This window comes from Phascolarctos cinereus, unplaced genomic scaffold (assembly GCF_003287225.1).
Source record: "Phascolarctos cinereus isolate Bilbo 61053 unplaced genomic scaffold, phaCin_HiC Scaffold_9;HRSCAF=440, whole genome shotgun sequence".
NCBI classification, from domain to species: domain Eukaryota; kingdom Metazoa; phylum Chordata; class Mammalia; order Diprotodontia; family Phascolarctidae; genus Phascolarctos; species Phascolarctos cinereus.
Window position 1 is genome coordinate 28,942,111 of NW_027556402.1, and position 17,146 is coordinate 28,959,256.

General features: G+C 36.4%; 2 protein-coding genes across 2 annotated transcripts in view; both read left to right on the forward strand.

Annotated features, from left to right (window-relative positions):
• Positions 1-1,794, forward strand: part of LOC110209649 (uncharacterized) — a 47,614-nt gene extending 45,820 nt beyond the window's left edge. Inside the window, exons 3-4 of the mRNA XM_078148838.1 lie at positions 375-1,334; positions 1,774-1,794. Coding sequence (XP_078004964.1) covers positions 375-1,334; positions 1,774-1,794 — 981 coding nt within the window. The remainder of the gene's footprint in view (positions 1-374; positions 1,335-1,773) is intronic.
• A 218-nt stretch (positions 1,795-2,012) lies between these two features.
• LOC144455185 (uncharacterized) lies at positions 2,013-4,171 on the forward strand. The gene has a single exon (XM_078148280.1). It carries the CDS (start codon positions 2,038-2,040, stop codon positions 3,922-3,924), a length of 1,887 nt encoding a protein of 628 aa, XP_078004406.1. The 5' UTR covers positions 2,013-2,037; the 3' UTR covers positions 3,925-4,171.
• The last annotated feature ends 12,975 nt before the right edge of the window (positions 4,172-17,146 follow it).

Below are 17,146 nucleotides of genomic sequence, written 5' to 3' on the forward strand. Positions count from 1 at the left end.
TTTTACCTCTTTTTGTATCTGACTGCTTAGCACAGTGTCTGGCACATAGTAGGTGCTTAAGAAATGTGTATTGACTGACTTAAAGATGAAGAAACTGAAGCCCAGAGAAATTAATTAACTTGCCAATGTTACACAGTTAGTAAGTGGTAGAGCCAAGATTAGAACTAAGACTCTTCTCACTTTGAAATCAATCCTCTTTCCAATGCTCTACACTGCTACCTTCATTTAAATGAATCACTGACCAAAAATAATTTTATTTAGATTCAGGATTATTAATTACTCCCTAGGCAAGATGGCATAGCTTTAATTCAAATATATACTATTTATGACCAAGATATTAAATTATTTTTCTTATTTATTTTGCCCCCTTTTAGGATCAGATAGTTGTCAATGGCACTATCAAAGAAAATAATGAAACAAATGAAGACCTCACATATCAAGATGAGAAGGGTGCACAACTATATAAAAATGGCAGTAGCAAAGGAGAAGGGGATGCTGTTGAGAATGCAAAGACAGGAGAAAAGGGGTCTTATTCCAGTCTTATATTAGCCAAAGGAGAGAGAGATATTGGAGATGGGCATGGGGAAAAAGTGTATCCAGAAACGTTAGCGAGAGACAGGAATGGAGAAAATGATACAACAAATGGTTTTGAAGACATCATTTACAAGGCAGGAAATGTAATGAATAATAATAATGAAACCACTAGTGGAAATGTCAAGGAAGAGAATGTTACCAACACAAACCAAACTGAAATTATCGATGTTCAGCAAGAGAATGTAAACAAGAATAGAAGCAATGAAGATGAAGGAAATGTAAACATTGATAAAAATGAGGGTGGTCTAAATGAAGAAACTCCTTACAGAGGAGATGGAAATGGGAGTAATCAAACTGAGGATCCAACAGAAAAAAGCAAAACTACAAATGATAACGGAGAAGATGAAAACTGGAATGATATTGATGGTGGTGCTAGTGGTAATGGAGCTGACACCTTTGAAGGGAATGGTTCTGGTGATGATGAGGGAGAAAAAGCAGAGGAAAGAAATGAAAGCACTGTTGATAATACAGATTCAAGCTTTCCTAGTAATGAGATTGAGGAAAATGGAAATGAAGATGACAGTGATAATAACTTAAGCAAAAATACAAGTAATGCCAATGAAGAGGATGACACTGCAGACAAAGATGATTTCCTCAATGGAGAAAATACTTCAAAGAGTGATGAAGATCATGATAATACAGTAGAAGCTACCATGGAGCTGACTTTTCCCCTTAAAGGTAGTAAAAATGGATTAAATGAAGTACCAGGTACCAATGACATTGGCAGAGACCAAGAAAAGGTAAATTTTAGAATCTTTTTTTTTGTCTAGTCAACTTAAACAGAATTGTTTCTCCAATTTTTTTTCCCTTCAAACAAATTTAAAAAAAAAACTGCATTCTTCTACATTAGCCTTCTATATTACTTGAATAAAAAAAATACAGAATTCTTAATGCACTGGCATGGTATAACTTTGAGAATTAAGATTTTTACAAGCTTGCTGAAAATCTTTTGGAAACTGTGCTTTACCAAGTCATTGCTTGCAGAATTTCATAGAATTCAGAATTTGAAGGGAGGTTAGAATAATCTAGTCCAATGGCATCAGATTTTACAAATGAAGAAATACAGGTGGATTGATAGCAAGGGCTTGCATATGATTACCAAGGCAGGGTGTAGTGGGCCTAGAATTCACATCTGACTGTTCTTAATCCCAATCTGGCTTTATTTTTACTCTGCCAAAGCCCCTCAGAGAATTTGGGTGACTGTTGAAGTGTCCTTAGAGTGAAAATCTTTCAAGAGCAAAGAAAGTAAAAATGTCACAAAAATATAAATGTAACATATAAAATATAAATATAATATTTTAAAATATAAGTTAACATCATCTCGAATTAATTGATGCAGTCCAATTTTCACAATTTTATGTAATGTTGTTGCTTTATTTACGCTTTTTTTTCTCTGCTGTTTCATAGCAGGTAGAAAACAATGGAACCACCAACATCAATGGTATGGAAACTACTAAAGAAGCTGAAAAAGTAAATGATGCTCTTAGAAGTAAAGGAAATGACGTTATTTCTGACAAAGGATCCCATGATGTGGCAGGGAAGGTTGACAATGAACCTGTTGGAAAGAACCTGAAAACAAAACTTGGTGGCAAAGCTGGACCCAGCAACACTGGCAGTGAAAGCAATAGCGATGGATATGATGAGAGCTATGATTTTGACAATGAATCTATGCAAGGAGATGACCCTAATAGCAGTAACAATGATGCCAAGTCTGAAAGCGAGGATATCAGTAAAAGTGAGGGCAATGATTCTGATGAACCTGAAGAATCAAATGGTGATAACAATGGTAGTGACTCACCAGAAGGAGGAAATGAGGATAGTGATAGTGTATCAGACACTAATGATGATGATAGCAACAGCTCTCATAATGGCAGCGACAGTGGTAACGACAATGATGGAAATGTAGCAAATGGCAATAGTGATAGTAGTGACAGCCATGACAGTGACAGTAAATCTGATAGTGATAGTGACAGTGAATCTGATAGCAGTGACAGCAGTGATAGCAGTGATAGCAGTGACAGCAGTGATAGTAGTGACAGCAGTGATAGTGAAAGCAAATCTGACAGCAGTGATAACAGTGATAGCAGTGACAGCAGTGAGAGTGATAGCAAATCTGATAGCAGTGACAGCAGTGATAGTGAAAGCAAATCTGATAGCAGTGACAGTGATAGCAAATCTGATAGCAGTGACAGTAGTGATAGTGATAACAAATCTGATAGCAGTGACAGTAGTGATAATGAAAGCAAATCTGATAGCAGTGACAGTGATAGCAAATCTGATAGCAGTGACAGTAGTGATAGTGATAACAAATCTGATAGCAGTGACAGCAGTGATAGTGAAAGCAAATCTGATAGCAGTGACAGCAGTGATAGTGATAGCAAATCTGATAGCAGTGACAGCAGTGATAGTGAAAGCAAATCTGATAGCAGTGACAGCAGTGAAAGTGATAGCAAATCTGATAGCAGTGACAGCAGTGAAAGTGATAGCAAATCTGATAGCAGTGACAGCAGTGAAAGTGATAGCAAATCTGATAGCAGTGACAGCAGTGAAAGTGATAGCAAATCTGATAGCAGTGACAGCAGTGAAAGTGATAGCAAATCTGATAGCAGTGACAGCAGTGAAAGTGATAGCAAATCTGATAGCAGTGACAGCAGTGAAAGTGATAGCAAATCTGATAGCAGTGACAGCAGTGAAAGTGATAGCAAATCTGATAGCAGTGACAGCAGTGACAGTGATAGCAAATCTAATAGTGTCAGTAATGAAAGCAGTGATAGCAGTGATAGTGATAGCAAATCTAATAGTGACAGTAATGACAGCAGTGATAGCAGTGACAGCAGTGATAGTGAAGGCAAATCTGATAGCAGTGATAGTAGTGACAGCAGTGACAGTAGTGATAGTGATAGCAGTGATAGTAGTGACAGCAGTGACAGTAGTGACAGTGATAGCAAATCTGATGGCAGTGACAGTAGTGACAGCAGTGACAGTAGTGACAGCAGTGATAGTAGTGATAGTGATAGCAAATCTGATGATAGCAATGACAGCAGTGATAGTAGTGACAGTAGTGATAGTGATAGCAAATCTGATAGCAATGACAGTGATAGTGATAGCAAATCTGATGATAGCAGTGACAGTAGTGACAGCAGTGACAATAGTGATAGTGATAGCAAATCTGATGATAGCAGTGACAGCAGTGATAGTAACAGTAATGAAAGCAACCATCAAGGCAAGACTAAAAATGATACTAAGAATGGAAATGACAGTGATAGTGATAGTGACAGCGACAGTGTCAGCGAAGGCAGTGACAGTAACCATCTAACAAGTGATGATTAGAGCAAAGGCCAGGAACTATAAAGTTCCTCCTGTGAAAAGTCCAAGTAATTTCTAAAAAGTAAAATTTCTGTAAAAGTATAACCAGTGAGAGAGAATGAAATGAAAGTCAGGCATCACCTGAGACACAATTTTAGAAACTGTCAAGCTGTCCAACTGGGAGCCAAAGAAAAGCTAACTCAGATATATTCTGAATGCTTGATCTATATGTGTTCTAAGTTAGTAGGTAAAAATGTTACATAAATATAGACGTGCTTAAATGTATTGAAATTTCTTTGTGCTTTAACTTTAATTCAAATGCAAAGTGAAATGTGAAACAGTGGGAAAATACCGCTTAGGCTGACCATACCTAAAAGCTTGACTCTTGTCTGGCTCGCCAAATAGCAACTTAGACTTCGTGAATTAAATGACCCGAAGAGTTCTGTAGAATGCTTCCCCTAAGCAATAACAGATGGTTACAAACAAGTATGTGGCATTGTCATGTTCCAGAAAACATGACTTCTGGGTGGCTGCATTCACAGTTAAGGAAGTATTGTTTGATCATATCTGGCTCTGCTATTGAAACCATTATTTGACACAAGGCCCTACTCTATGTAAAACAAAGTGGAGTGTAAAGAATATGTCCATTGTTGCCTAAAGAGAATGACTGTGACAGGTACTTTTGATTCTAAATATTGACAAAACTAAAGAACGGTAACATTTTAGTGATGGTTTTAAAATCTACCGAAAGAGAAAAGTGTATCTGCAAGGCGCCGGGAATTTAGCATGATGTCCTTGAAGAAGACTTGATCAAGTACCCCTCTAGGATATCTTGCTCATGGAGCTCAGTGCTGGGTTGGACTCAGGGAGACTCACATTCTAAATCTAGTGCTGTGATCTCCATGTATAACTCTTAAAATTAGCCACACTATATTATGAACTTGATTGTCATAATGGTAAAACTGGTTGTATGTATAAAGAGAGGCTGGTTTAGGATAAATTTATCTTTTTAAGACTAAACCTCACTCAAGAATTGCATCAACTTCTTAGAAGTTTCCTTGGTCTAGACGTGATTTTTAAGCCAGTAGCAGCTTAAAAATTACCTGGAGATTTCCTTTTTTTTTTTTTCTTCTTAGGCCACATTTGCAACCAAAGGTCTCGGAAGATCCTTTAACTGGTATATGGATACTAGTAATTTTCACAGTCAAAGAGGTATCCCCAAACCCATCCAGTTAGAGAAACACTACAGCCTAAATAGCATTTTAGAAGAAATATAACTGACATTCAATATAACTGATAGTTAAAGATTTACTTATGCTCTACGAAACGAAATATGGGGAGAATTCCTTTCTTTCACCTTTATTTTATTTTAGGTTTGGACTTGAGATTTCATCTGGGCAGAGAACTGCCAAGGTAGAAACTCCCTTCACTAATGCAGATTATCAACTCATTATAGAATTAGAAAGTTGCCAAGTCAGACTTGCCGATGATCCCCTAACTGTGTCAGAGGTGAGACATGAATACAGGCATTCCTGACTTTAAGTCTGGTACTCTACCGACTCTACCATGCTGCTTCCCTTGTACCATTATTCTATATAATTTAACTCTTTGATTTATTGTTCTAATGAGGGTGTCTAGGAATCGTTCCCACTTTGTTTGTACCTTTGCTTAGTTGTTTCCTTAAATCAAAGAAATGGCCTTAGGGTGTGGAGCATCTTCTTACTTACATGCATTGGAGTATGGAAGTGTGGAGCAACTATTCTTAGCTCCATCTTACGGATGAAGAAATTGAGACGTAGAGAGAGGAAATAAATGACTTGGTGATTCTTCAACAGGGTCATAAGTATCACACCTCACATTTGAACCAGATTTCTGAAATTCGTTGCCCTTGCCAATAAGCCAGGCTACCATAGAGATGCATTTTGTTTTGTTTGTGTATTGATTTTATTTGTTTATTAAATCTAACAAAGTCTTACTCTGATGCCTTCAACTGGCATGGAGGTGATCCCAGCTTCTCAAAGGCTATGCCAGTGAATATAAATCCTTGCTGGTCTGATGAAGCTGGAAAAGTTACAAGTGTAGACTAGGATTTGAGTGTGAAGCACTGTTAGGATGGTTCAGGGGACAACATGGCCTCTTCTTTGAGGAGAGGGCTCAATATGAGCCAAGATATTAGTTTTGACTAGAGAGAGTGGGTGCTTCTGTCGGCCTTGTTCTTCCAAGAGGAATAATATTTCTTGGGACTGCTTCCTACCCAAGCAGAGATAATATCTGGGTCCTAGGGGAAGAAATATTATAGTCCTCAGGCAGTCAATTTGACAGAGAATGAGAGGATATTAATTAAAGTAAATTCAAGGAATAAGGAACTGGGCAGGGCAACCTGAGCAGGGAAAATGGGGGGTAGAGACTGTAGGGGCAGGATACAACCATCAGATTACTGTAAGTAATATAAACTACAAGGACTAAATGCTGATTTTATTTTAAAAAAGGCATAAACTTAACAATTATATACCTAAATAAGAATGGATTAAATGCCCCTATGAAATAAAAGAGAATGGATTAATGGAAAACAAACAAAAAAACCACCACATAATAAACTGTTGTATACAAGAAACACTTGTAAAACACAGATACACTTATTTTAATATATGTTGTCTCATCATTATCATTGTCTTTCATGTAGTTATTAATTGTTTCTTTGATTTGTTTTTGGTCATCAATAAGTCTCCATTTAGATTTGTATCTTTTCCTTATGCTCCCTATATTAATTAAGATTTTTATTACATTATGGTCTTTAAGGGATATGGCTAATATTTTTGCTTTTTTGCATAAATTTATAGTTTCTCTGTTCTCTATTTTGTGCCATATAATTTCTATGTGCCCTGTTTTCTGTGTCTATTTTTAAAAGTGTCATGTGGTACTGAGAAATATATATTCTTCAATATTCCCATTCAGAAAATTTTGTCTTTCAAACTGTACAGTTTTCCAACTGTTTGTTCATTTCTATTTCTATAGTTTCCTTTTTGTTGATCTTTCTGATATATTTATTCAAGTCTGGGAGAGGAAAAGTCTCTTGCTATTATGCTTCTCTTCTTTTGAATGTACACATTTTCATGGATTAGGGTGAGCTTTGTAAGATGCTATTTGCAATTTCAGTTTGAGTTCCTTTGGAGTTGTTGTTGTTGTTGTTTTTTTTAATATACCATCCCATTTCCTTTTGAGATTTTCTGTGGCTGTGGAAAAATCTCTTGTTATTCAAGTTTGAAAATCTTTCCCCTAGTCATTTTCAAAATTTGTTGTTTAATATTGAAACTGTGAAATTTACCCACTATGTGTCTTGAATGCAGCTAAAGTCATTGTCAGAGGAAAAACATTATATCCCTGATGACATACACCAACAAAATAAAAAAAGATAAAATTAAATAAATATGCAATTATAATTTAGAAAACCAACAAATAAATCCAGGATAAAAACAAAAGAGGAAATCTTGAAAATTAGAGGAAAGCAAGTTGGAAAACAAGAGATCTATAGAAATTATTTAAAAAAACTAAAAGTTGGTTTTTTGAAAAGATTAACAGATGAAATAAAACTTTAGTCAACTTGACTTAAAAGAAGAGGGAATATAATTAAATCAGTAAAATTTTTAAAAGAATACAGTGAAATAACAAATAAAAATAAAAAAAATTAATCAGAACCTAATCTGAAATTGTAACACACCTACTACATGCCAGCAAAATTGGGAATTCAAAAGGAAGAGATTATCTATGAAAATATAAGATTCTCAAATTAACAAGGCACCAAGTAAAGATTTCAAGTGATTTCAGAAATGCCAATTGAACTACTTGTAAATGAACTAGTATAAAAACCCCAAATGAACCCCCCCATCCAGATGAATTTATAGGACAATTATATAAAAATTTTTAAAGAATAATTAATATCTATACCCCACAAATTGTTCTCTAAATTTGAGAAAGAAAACACTCTACCAAATTCTTTTCATGACACAAATAGAATCCTAAGACCTGGGGCAGCTAAGTGGCACAGTGGATAAGCTCTAGCCTTGAAGTCAGGAGGACCTGAGTTCAAATCCAGCCACAGGCACATGACACTTACTACCTGTGTGACCCTGGGCAAGTCAATCCCGATGCCTCACAAAAAAAAAATCCTAAGACCTTACCCACACAAGATTAAAGCACAAATAGAAAACTTTAGACCACTTATCAAAAAACAAAAACAAAAAACTGGTCAAAAAGACTGCAGCAATTTATCCAAGGTTTGTTTTTCTTTTTCCTCTCACTTTGATCATTAGATTTATGCCAGGTGTTCAACAATGGCTGAATATTACAAAAGCAATTAAGATGATCATTGAAGACAAGAACACTTTAAACCATGATCATATACAAATAAATATATTATTATACAAGCACATACAATGTATTATGTACTATAATGTGTGTTATATACAGACGGGTACAAAAAAGCCTTTGACAAAGTATAGCCCTTTGAGAAAGTATAACACTAGCTTTTTTACAAAGTACAGCACTCCTTTATGCTAAAATCTTTAAAAAACATAAATATAGAAAAACCTTTCTTCATATGGAAACTGTCTAAAACACAAAGCTTGCATTGCGTGCAATGAGGAAACACTAAAAGTTTTCTCAATAAATTCTAGCGTAAAGCAAGAATGTTCTTTCTCCTTTCCTTTCTCTCCATATTTGCCACAATTCTAGAAATGCTAGCAATAGCAATGACAAGAGAAATAAATTTAAGGCAAAGATGAGACCAAACATGATAGTTTACTTAGAAAATCCTAGAGAATCAACAAAGAAACCAGTTGAAACAATAGCTTCAGTAAAGTAGGAGGAAAAAGAATAAACCAATAAAAAATAAATAGCAATTCTATATGGCATTAACAAAATATAAAAGGGCATAATATCAAAGGAAGTGCCATTCAAAACAACTCTAACAAACATAAAATACATGAATCAATCTACCAGAGTATACTCAGACCTTCACATCTACAATTACAAAATGTTCCTTAAATTAAGTTACTTACATGACCGGAAAATTTTTCATTGCTCATGGATGGGTCATGCCGATATAATAACAATGTCATTGCTAACTAAATGAATTTACAGTTTTATTCTATAACAATAAAAACCAACTAGATTGTAGAGGAAATGGAGAGGGAAGCAATACAATTATTTGGATTCAGAATTGGTAGAATAATTGAAGTCAAAGAGTACATATTATAATAATAGCTAACATTGGTGTCGTTCTTTGATATTCGTGCAGCATTTTACATATATTATCTCAATTTATCCTCACAACATGCTGAGATGCTATTATTCCTATTTTATAGATGAGAGAACCAAGGCACAGAGAATTTAAGTGACTTGCTCAGGGTCATACAGTTATGGTACTCCAGGGATGTATGCTTGCCCCCTGTGTTGTATAACATTTTTCATCGGTGATTTAGATAATGGTGCAGATACAATATTCATCAAATTTTCAGACACTACAAAACTAGAAGGGATATCTAACATTCTGAATAACAGATATGGAGTCCAAAAGGATCTTGATAGGTCAAGACATTGGACTGGATCAAATGAAATGAAATTCAATAGGGATAAATATAAAGTCTTACATTTATGAAAAAAAATCTTGACAAGTCCAATATGGAGAGGTGTGGTTAGACCATGGGTGTTCTGAAAAAGATTTGGGGGTTTTAGTGGACTATAGCCTCAAAAGTGTGATGTGGTCACCAAAGAATGAAGGCAATCTTGTGCTGAATCAAAATAAGCACAAGCATAGCTTCTAGGAATAAGTAGGTGATAGTGCCACTGTACTCTGCCTTTGTCATACCTTATCTAGAGTACTGTGTTCAGTTCTTACATTTCTGGTTTAAGAAAAAGAAGAAGGATATTCATAAGCTGGAAAGTGTCCAGCAAAAGGCATACAGGATGGTAAAGTGACCGTGTCTTTGGAGTATTGGTTGAAGTAATTTGTCATGTTAAGTCTGGTGAAGAGAAGTCTTAAAGGGATGGGGAATGTGGAGAGCCATCCTCAACTATCTGAGCAGTTGTGATATGAAGGAAAGATTAGACTTCTCTGTGGCTCCAGAGGACAGAATCAGGAACTATGGGGAAAAGTTGCAATGAGGCTAATTCAGGCTTGACATAAAGAAAAAGAATTCCTAACAATTACAGCTTCCAACATGGAATGGGCTCACTAGAGAAGTGGTGAGTCCTCTCACTGTGGACATCTTCACACAGTGTAGGGATTGGCTCCTACAGCTCAAGTCTCGTACAGCTCTCAATTCAGTCATTCTATGAGATGGACCAGGAGGGGGAAGAATGAAGGAGAACATGATGAATTCATTAGTACCCACATTGTCAAGAGCTCTAGAGGTAGGCCGTTAGCATGTGAAGTAGATAGACCCTCTGTGAAATACTTATAGGAGGGCAGCCAGAGTCCAACAGGATAAGGAGACATGGATTGACTGGGATCTGCATCACTGGAGGGAGCATCCATATCAGAGTATTGAAGTCTATGATTAGATTGATCCTAAGGATACCAATCAGTCAACAGATTTATCAATTTGTGTGAATTTTATCATATATATATATATATATATACATACATATATATATATATATATATATATATATATATATAGTCATATTTTGGTATATACATGTATAGTTCAGATTTCACATTGATACTTAAGATTGGCTAAGCCAATGACTAGATTTCACAGATGCTTTGACATTCTAATATTTCCACATCATCTTTCTGGGTGCCTCATAGCAAGTTGTTCCCATGGCATACAGTTTCCTAAAGAATGTGGCTATCACCCATGGCCTGGGTAGCGGGAGCCTTTCCCACAAAAAAGGTTCTTCCCCTGGGCTCAGACCCAAGGTTCAGTCCTGGAGAAACCTGACCCCAAAAAAGCAGAATCAGACTTTTCTAATAATCTCTTGCTCATTGTGCCCTTATTCTAGAGTTCTGGGGGAAATCTCTTTTTAAAAGTAAGCTTGAAAATCTCTTTTAGAAGCACTATTTTTATTCTGCATTTAAACACTACAAAAAGATCCCTGCCACGTGCATAGCAGAACACAAGAGAATTCCATAGGAAACCATGAAGCTCCATTTCATGTCACTTGCTTTTCATTTTAAAAAGTATAGAATAAATTTTACACTTCACTTTGAAAATTGTCCCACTGATTTGTGCAATACTGAGGCAGAGACAAGAACATTCAAGTAAATGTCGAGTCCTATTACATGGATTTGAGTATGTGATCTTAGACAAGATCTTCTACCTCATAGTATTGTGAAGATTAAGTTATTAAGCAGATAATTAAGCAGATTAAATGTTATTAAACAGATAAAACTTGCAACTGCAATGTGTTATTAGACGTCTGATCTATTATTATTCTATGAATTTCTTAGGCCATAACCCTAGTTTTGGGGATGATGCCATATCAGACAGATTCTTCCTGATAGTAATTAAAAATTTTTGTGAATGGACGGTGGCAGTGGGTAGGTATTGTAACTCTCAGAGGCTATTAGGAGACGATGGGGAGTGAATCACCCATGAAATCTCCAGTTGCTTCCAAGCACTTGGCATAAGGAAGAATAAATAAAGGCTAGGCATTCTCAGCACTGATAGTTGAAAAATGTCTAGTATTTCCAAAGCCCAAACATAGAGCTTCCTTCATGTACAACCTGGAAATGTACATTAACAGGAAACCTACCCTCCTACCCTCTCTCATGTCTGACAGGATCTGTCAGTGTGTGGGTGACACTGTCATTGCTTATAATGCTCCCAAGCCTTCTTGGATGTGAATGACATATATTTAGAAATCAAAACAAAGCTTGAGGAAGATATTCAATTTAATGGAAACTAGTCTAGTCATTTGGGAACCACAAGAGCTTTTTTAGGGAAAATCTGCCCCTGCAGGATAGAGGAAGTGTAGGTGTACTGGAGTCCCGGTGACACTTTGTGACATCAGATATCCCAAGGGGAAGGTTGATTGGCTGCTGAGGACCTGGAGCAGGGTTTAAATTCTTGGGCCATCAGCGTAATTTTCAAAAATCAGCTAACAAATATCTTCATTGGCCCCACATTTCTCTGGTGAGATCTACGACCCAATATTTGGTGAATTTTCTGGAGAATTTTTGAACTGAAGAAGGAACAAAGGTAGGGAATTTGTATGTCCTTTAAAAATTTATTTCAGATCTGCTAAAATAATAAAATAAATGTACTTGTACATTGAAACTGTTTAATCTGCGCCTTGTGATAAATGACAGACAGGAAGAAGAAAAGAAAAAGTAAAGATGTAATGACTGATAGAGTTACTTTTCTCTGAAAACATGTCCATATATCATCTCTGTTGCTCTTGCTCTGGATATATAAATTCAACAAGAGTATATTTGGGGATAGATGCACATGTTAAGAAACATGTGATACATGTTTCATGATACATTTATCTAATCTCTACAGAACACTTGAAACTAAGTTGGTATTTAGAGGGAAGGCCTACTGAAAATGAGGCCAGAGGAGGTAAGATTGTGATTTGGTTTGAATTAACTCAACAAAGGAAATTTCAAATTCAGGTTTTATATTCTTAGATAATGCATATTACCTACCAGATATTGAAAATCTTGTACTAGAATGAATAAGGATGACTTGACCTTCAAAGAAAGTTCTTTAATTAGAAGCTTTGCATCCAAAGGACATTCAATAACTATTCATTATAGAATGAGTAATACTGAGGATCCTAGAAAAAAAGAAGTTAATACAATTTTTGTGGTTTTTGTTTAGCTGAATATTAGAAGAAAAAAAGACTTGTCTACTGACAAGTGAAGAAATGCTTTGTTTTCCACTTATGTTTTGGTTTAAAAATATTTGTTCCTGTCTTTCAGGAAAAGGAGAAAGGGAACTAAGAGGGCAAAGGCAGCGTGGCATAGGACGTAAAGGAGACATTGTTTCACATCCCACCTCTGACATACGCTAAGAGATCATGAGCAAGACCCTTGACCTCTCAGTGTCCCAGGCAAATTTTTAAGGCCTTAAATTATAGATGAGCTGCTGATGTCTCAGGGAAGTTCCCTACAATTGATGAAATCACAGGTCCAGAACATCCACCCTTCCATTTTTTTGCCAAATGTCCTGTAACAATTCATAAGATTTAGAGCTGAAAGCAACTTCAGAGATAACCTAGATAAGGTATTAGAGGCCCAGAGAGTTGTTCCTCATTCAAGTGTACCTATCTCAGTATTATGTTTTCATAAACCCTGCCTTCTGGGAGTTATTCAATGGCTCCATGTATAAGAGGCACAATGCAGAAAAGCCCAAATTCTCATGGAGTTTTACATTCTGGTTAACTGGATTTTCTTGTTAACTGAGGGATAACTAGAAACCCCTTTGTTCAACCTTTATAACTTTAAAAAACAGTTTAGTATACATGTTCAGTATACTTCTTGCTAAATACTGAACATGATTGAATCTGCAGCACCTCAGAGATTATCAGTCCAAACACAGCATACATCCAGATGTAGAAAATACTGGAGAATGAGTTGATTTTTTGGGGGTCTTGGGACAAACCTAGCAACTGTGTTCGATTTAGAGTAAATACCTGATATGAATTTGTATTATTGAAACTTATTGCCTCCAATAGAGAGCAGAAACCTATTTCAAGCACCTTGGAGCCTACAGTTGCCTGTGTTCTTCCAAACGTAGATTTTATTTTTATCTTTTTTTATTTTTAAATCAAAGATCCATAATTTCATGAGTGAGTGCTTGCCCCAGTGATACAGAGTCAACCTCTTCTGTGGCTTAGTACATGGTCTTTTCAATTCAATTCAATAAACGTTTACTAAGTGTCTACTATGTGTTGGTCTTTGAGAATCAGATGTGGTTAAACAATTCATCATCTGCAGGTACATTGGCCAGGAAGCAGCCTAGCCATATTCAGAGAGACTTTTCATCAGATTAACTTCAGATGATGAATTGTTTAACCACATCTGATTCTCAAAGACCAACACATAGTAGACACTTAGTAAACGTCTACTCAGGACCCAGACCTTCCAGCTGGCAGCATCTGATAGAGCTTGCACTCACCTGCCATAGTCTTTGACAGCCCAGACTCATGGCTTAGGACTTGAATGGAGATTGGAGGATGACATTAAAAACCATTTCTGTTCAAGTGTGCCTCCAGATACTAAATTTGCACATAAGATTACATATCGAATTCATATCAACCTTTTTTAAGGAGTGAAAAGAACTTAACTTCTTTTTTTTTCCTTTTATTTTCTCCTTTTGGGTTATTTCTTCCCTTATAAATAAACATGGTAGATATGCGACTAGAGACAGAAAGACCTCGGTTTGACTCTTGCCTCAGACAGTTCTCTGAGAAATTCTTAACGTCTCTGAGCCAGTTTCCTTATATGTAAAAAAGGAATGATAATTATCTGCATTATGAAGAGCAAATGTGATAATGAGAGTAAGTCATGTTGCATGCAAAACTATATAAATGTCACATGTTATCATCTTGTAAGTGAATCTTGATTTTACAGAATTTCTGGCACAAATTTGAATACCTAAACATCTCAGATGAGCTAGCATGGCAAGTGGATAGAGAACAAGCCTTGGAGTCAGGAAGACCTGAATTCAAGTCCTTTCCCCTCCCCCCCCATATACTGGACAAGTCACTTAACCTTTCAGTGCCCTGGGTAACCCTTTCAGACTATCTGAGTGGCAGAATAGATGTCAATCTGGATTAGTAGAAAGTTTCCTCAAGGGAATTTCCCCATAACATTTAAATCACAAATCTAGCCCAAGGTAGAATCTGCCGACATTTTATCATTTAAAATGCTTTTCTTGCCCAGAACCTCTTAAAGTTTTTCTTAGCTCTGTAAAGTATTTTAAAAATGCAATCTTATCAATTAGATATTACTTTATATAAGTCTATCTAGCATAGTGCCTTTAAGAAATATTTGTTTCTTAACTCTTTTATGGTGCTTTCTGACATCACTATAAAAGGGGACTGCCATCTGCTGATGGCAAAGATCTGGAAGGCAGGTCTCCTCTTTGTGCATCGATGATTTTGCCAGCCTCTATGACTTACTTTGCCCAGGTACAGAATAAAGTCCTTTACCCGTTTGAGTCTATTTCATTACAATAGTTAATGTTTACTATTATTTTTCATTTAGAAATCTGTAACACTAGGAAAGTCAAATTCTTCCATCAAAAACACTGAAGTTAAAACATAACTTAAGATGGTCATACTAGTGCTTGCCAAGGTTACCAAATTCTTAGCAAAGTATTGCTTTAGTATATTAAATATCCTTAGTGGTTAAAGGGAGTAAATTAATAGTCTTGAAGTGGCCAAGAAGTAGCTTATAAAGGAGCAAACCATAACTTTTGGAGACCGTGTCATTTCTCAGCCCCTCCATCCCTGGCTTCAAATTTAATCAACAATGTCCCCTTTTCCTTATGGATAAGGAAGTGGAGAATGAGGGCAAGATGAAACCCACATTTTCAGTGACCTTTTAGTTTGTACTACAACAGCTACTGGCTTCCAATTTCACTAATATAATTTCACCAATGATCTCTCTTCTTCCTTTAAAAGTTCACAAAAAGAGTCACTTGAGTCCCATTTAAACTCTGGAGTGGAAGCCATTTGATTTGAAATTTTGAGAACTTTTCCTCTAAATTTTTATCATTCTCTTTGTTGTCCAGACATAACTAAACCATAAGGTGGCTATAGGGAACCCTTTGAATTTCCTTGTACATGTAAGTTGGGTTACCTTTGACTTCCCTGGCTCTTGGTTTCCTCATCTTTAAAAAGAAAAGGTTAGATTTAGATGATCTCTAAGGTTACTGCCAGCTCTTAGTTAATGATCCTACTACCTAATATCAAGGAGCTTCTGGGGAGCCCCCAGGTGCTGGAATTCCACCTATTTCCTCTCCCTAAAAGGCACCTCTGTTCTGGAGTCAGGAACACTTTCTGGACTGGGTTCAGTACTACAGAAGTTTGACTCCTAAGAAGATGGAAGCTAAATTTCTTTTTGTCATTTGGCTTAAATTGCTTAAGGCTTAGCTTTAGGCTAATGACTATGTTTTCCTCAAAAGGGAAAGCAGAAAGGTACAACAGGAATCAGGTATTCTTCCACACAAAGGAAATGCTAAAACACAACTCTCATATGCGAAAGAGAAGGCTTAAAATGGGATTCAACATCGTAACTTGTAATTACAGTAATACTCTTTCAGAAGATTGATTCTTAAACTTTATCAGAACATCAAACAGTATGCAGGACGGCTAATTTGGCATTTTACATTTCGTTTGGTCCTGAATGTCTAAACAACTCTGCAAACCAACATGTCTGCTGGTAAAACAGACAGGCTTGGACCTATCCTTTCTGTTGCAGAAACTTTTCCTGGCAACAGCCAGATCCATTCTTTGGACCTAGGATCTATGGACCTCTTGAACTAATTAGGTCACCTCCAAGCCTGGACTCTTCCACCTTGAGGCTACTGTTTGGTCATCTGCTCGGGGAAATTAACAGAGTTGAAAACACAGTCTGGTGTCTAGGCACAAGCTCACCAAGTTGTATCTGTCCTCTATGTGGTTGCACTGGTCTGATGTGCATGAAAGCACAGATGATCCCTTTACCTTTGTCAGGGGCATAGCTGAGACATGTCATAAAAATTGTCACATGAAACAAAGCAAGAGATTAAATTATAAGATGTCCTTCCTTCTAAAGGTCTACTGAGTCATCATCATCTTCCTCCCCTCTGTCTTCTCCCCTTCCCTTCCCTCCCATTCCCCCTCCCACTCTCACTCCGCTTCCTTCCTTTCCCCTCTTCCCCCTCTTTTCCCCTCCCTTCCTTACGCCTCCCCTTTCCTATCCTTTTCCCCTTCTCTTCCTTTTCTTTCCCATAATTCAAATCCCGTGAATTGAATGTTCATACCAATGCACATGACTTCCAAATTTCTATAGCAGATATTTACATTGTTTTATTAATATTTTTATCCTAATTTATTTTGAACTAACAAGCAAATTTTAGACTATGAACTTATTTTTCATGTCCCTCAATGTCTTGAATTGTTAGTGAAGTCATCTTGAGGGCAAAAAAGAGGTCATATTTGGTCATATTTCTAATATATGGGAAACCAATAATGATTCTTAGATTTTTTTTGGTAATCTGGAAGATATTTACAAGTAATTAGCATAGTA

Coding starts and splice junctions, on each gene's coding strand:
- LOC144455185 (XM_078148280.1), top strand. CDS start 2,038: ATGGAAACTACTAAAGAAGCTGAAAAAGTAAATGATGCTCTTAGAAGT.